The sequence below is a fragment of the Chaetura pelagica genome, unplaced genomic scaffold (genome assembly GCF_000747805.2).
Source record: "Chaetura pelagica isolate M959 unplaced genomic scaffold, ChaPel_1.0 scaffold11, whole genome shotgun sequence".
NCBI lineage: Eukaryota > Metazoa > Chordata > Aves > Apodiformes > Apodidae > Chaetura > Chaetura pelagica.
The window spans coordinates 2,432,430-2,436,394 of NW_009952694.1; the positions used below are offsets into that span (position 1 = coordinate 2,432,430).

At 41.2% G+C, this 3,965-nt stretch overlaps 1 protein-coding gene across 1 annotated transcript in view; it reads left to right on the plus strand.

The window, feature by feature from the left end:
• Positions 1–3,893: 3,893 nt before the first annotated feature.
• FAM177A1 (family with sequence similarity 177, member A1) overlaps positions 3,894–3,965 on the plus strand; it is a 15,065-nt gene continuing 14,993 nt past the window's right edge. Inside the window, exon 1 of the mRNA XM_009993936.1 lies at positions 3,894–3,956. Within this exon, the coding sequence (XP_009992238.1) occupies positions 3,894–3,956 (63 nt within the window). The remainder of the gene's footprint in view (positions 3,957–3,965) is intronic.

A 3,965-nucleotide genomic window follows, 5' to 3' on the forward strand; every position in this document is an offset into this window, starting at 1 on the left:
GGAAATGGCCCGTTTCTTCAGTTCTTTCATAACTGTCCATCAGTATGTAAAGAGACGATATTCTAAGTTTGATTTATTTCTAATGACTGTTGTAACTCATGTCTGGTATAGGTACTATAAGAATAATTCAGTATTGGAAATCTGCTGTTGCTGCTCAGGTGTTCTTGGAGCATCTTTTGAAGGTGTAAGTGCTGTGCTCAGGCTTGTACAAAACTGTTCTGCAGAATTTTTTTTATTCTTTCCCTGTACATAAAGAATGAAGTAACTAAAAACATAGAGGTGTGCAGATACCAAGCTGTCTCATATACTGATGATAATCTTCACACAAGGCTGTCACTGAAGCAATTCTTTTCCAGAAATAACTTCCAATGCATACTAGATGGAATCCTGTGCTGGTACTTGAACTTAAAACAGACAGAGCTGTATCTGGCAGAGCATATTGCCCCAACTCAGCTACATCTGATTTTAATTTCCTATAGCATTTCTTCTAGTATTTCTGTTCACTGTGTTAGTCTTAAAAGGTCAGAATCTATAGGCACACTTTAGAAACTAGGTAGACCAGATGAAACTTGAAATCCAACGTGTCTTGGCAAATATTATAAGACCTCTCACCCTTATCTTAATATGCTGCAGTTCTTGGGTTGTATATGGACACCCATCTCTGTTGCTTAGGTAAGATAAAACTAAAATGCAGCAATTAAAACAGGTGTGTCCTCTCAGCTAGTTTTTTTGAGAATGTGACACCTGACAGTGAATAGCTTATATAGATATTTATGCTTTTGTGCTAATAAAACAAGGTCTGCTGTAACTTTATAATGTGGAAGTATCCTTTGTGTGATTAGTGGTCCATGTATCCAATCTATGGAGAATGCTGGAAAATCTCAGGTATGTCTTTTACCTCCAGTGCTGCACTGAACACATAGCATTAGTCTGTAAAAGGACCAGTTAAGTTGGATCTTACTGTTTCAAATGTAACAAAAGAATGAGTCCTTGCATATAACCAGCTTGTAGGGGAGCTAAGTGGTGTGTACTTATTAAAGCTTTATCTTTTATAGTGTTTTTAGTTGTTGAGGAGTACAAATCAATGCAACATACAAAACCAAGCAGCGAAGAGCAGCAAATAAATCTGGGTTTGGAATGCATTCAGTAGGGGTGAGTAGATAGTTAAGTTGAATGCTTTTGATGGAAATCAGACATGAATAGGCATATTGAGGATGAACAGTGCAGCACTGTGCTGCTGCACAGGCTCAGTTAGGCTGTCAAGTTACCAACAGTTAACTCTATTTTCAATTCATTGCATGCATTTAATTTTAGTTTTTAATTCAATGTTTCCCAACTACCCCCACTGCTACCAGACAGGAAGAGAGCTGTCACGAGCTGTGTTTTGGCAGAGGAAAGAGCAAGTTCAGAGAGCCATTTCCTTTAAAGTGTAACGTGTCAATTGTTACTTCTAAGATATATGCTGGAATAAGCAAATAGCTGTATATTACTTTTACCTTAAGATGGCAGGTAGAGAACACTTTGGAGCCTGCTTGAAGTAATTGCCTAGAGATACTAAGTTTGAATAAATACTAGGTTGGAGGCACTTTAAAGGGGAGTTCAACTGTATGGGAGCACCTATAAAATTCAGTTTTATAGAACACGAATTTTAGGGAGTGTGGGTAATATTTTTGTATTTGTGGATGCTGCAGAGCACAATGTGTAGAAAGAAATCCTAAAGTTGTTGCAGGAGAACAGAAGCTATCATATTCTGGATCTTGTCTCAATTTGGTATTCTGAAATGGAGAGTTGATTGCATTAGCCAGGGGAGGCTGTGTAAAACACTGCCAGCAAGTGCCATCAGTAACAACTCTCAGCACCGTTTTCTTGCATTAGGCCTCTTGTACTCAATCTCCATGGGACCTCGCCGTGTTCTGAAGTAGCATTTTCTGTGAGGTACAAGAAGCCTGAGGAGTCAGAGGCCAACAAGCTTCACGGGAAATACTTAGAAGGCTGAAGTCTGTTTTTCTGTCCATGTCTTACTGGAAGCTGTTGGTGCTGCTCAGACAAGTGTGTCTCTGTTTTGGTATCTGGACGCATGGCTAAATGAAGTTTGAGAACTTTAGGTAAGGAAGGGTTTAGGTGATTAAGTGATTGTAGCGCCTGGGGAAGGCCACTGGAAGGAGCCAATGGACATGAGAGTAATGTACCAAATAAGCTCAACTATTTCTGTGCTCGAAGTGCACCCTTATTTCAAAATCCGTGACGTCTGGCAGTTACTCTTTTCTTTGACAGGATGTGAATAAGCTTTGACAGCCAGCACACTACTATAGAAATACCTATTGCATTATTTTTTTTTAAAAACAGTGGTGGTTCCCTGAAAGTGGAAGACCTTCTCCAGCTATGGAAAAGTAACGTATTATTGGTGCATGCTTTATCAGTTAGCTGCCTTTTTAAGGAAAATCCTACCCATAGGACTACAATAGGTTTGATGGAATCTTTTTACTCCTTCAAGAAAAAGAGGAGGACCTTAGCAGTTAAAATATAAATATCCTCTTATTGCAGCTAGGGCAAAGGATGCATGTAGTTCATGGCAACTGCTATTAAGCTTCTCTGCTGAGCAGCTGATTAAGAGGAAACAGGATGGTCGATAGCTGGGATAGGAACTGGACAATTAACTGTTAGCACGTACAAATACCAATGGAAAGGCAGACACATGGTTTTATTCATTAACAGTCTTTATCTTTCCTTGGGACTCTCAATATTGAGCCTTGCTAAATCTATTAAACTTGTCTAAGTTCCAAATGGTAGTTGTTCTGGCAGGGAAAAATATTAACTTCAATATTACTGTGCAGCTGCTGTAATTGCAGTAAAGACAAAGAAGAGCAAGTTGGCTGTTGATAATTTAATGCTACCCTATTTCAACCAGTCCTTACTAAACAGCATGTAGCATCTACTAAGAGTAAGAGCTCTTTATGTTCCCTTGGTTTCTTTCTTTACAGTTTAAATAATGCCTCCTTGTTTTAACATACAGAGGTATAATTAGACTACTATTCTAGATAGCACATCTAATCTTTCATGTGTTTCTGTAATCATACATTCAATAGTACATTCTGTGTGTCAGTCCTTTCTGTAAGGACAACATTTTCTACCTTATGCTAGTAGAACTGCAAATCTGGTACATCAATACTTTACCTGAGGCTTTAATTTCTTATGGGATCTGGATAATGCTTTGAGAATGGTTGGACTCAATCCTAAGTGAGTTTATGATTCTATGGTATACTAAGGCGGTATCTAAGTACCCACCTATGGTACAAACCAATTATTTGGAAGCTATTCTTAATGATACAGGATTGAAGGATGGCTCTTGCCATCATTTAAATAAGGATCCATTGGTTCCAGCCTTTAAAAAAAAAAAATAAATCACTCCTCAGTCCCATAAAAAGGATTTTTCAAATACTCCCACCTCCAGCTGTTTCACTCCCACCTCACTGTTTCACAGCTCATGTCCCTTTTCCTCCTTGCCCTTCAGGCTGGGTCATCACCTGCAGCAAGGAGGTCTGGGCATAGACTTAGAAGGAAAAGGACTTCCACCTCTCCACTGGAGCAGTTCAGCAAACCAGTTCTCTTACAAACACTTTTCCCTGTCTGCTGGGAATAAACGTTCTCTTCTGGCCTAGACACACCCCAGGGGCCAGGGCACCCTTGGTTTGTATTTAAGGCTCAGCGAGCGTGGGTCTGTGAGAGAGGGGGGTCCTCAACTCTGCCAGGTCATCTCATGAGCTTCTCCCAACTGTTCCAGGCACACGACGCGTGTATTTCCCGTCACCCGCACAGGTTTCCCTCTCTGCAGCGGGGGACGCTCCCGCTGGGTCTCTGCTCTTGTCCCCGCTTCCCTGGGGCTCCGGAGAGGAATGACGGAGGCCAGCAGTGCCCGCGGTCCCGCTCCGGGGGGACCCGCCGAGCGCCTCCCCCGGGTGGGCAGG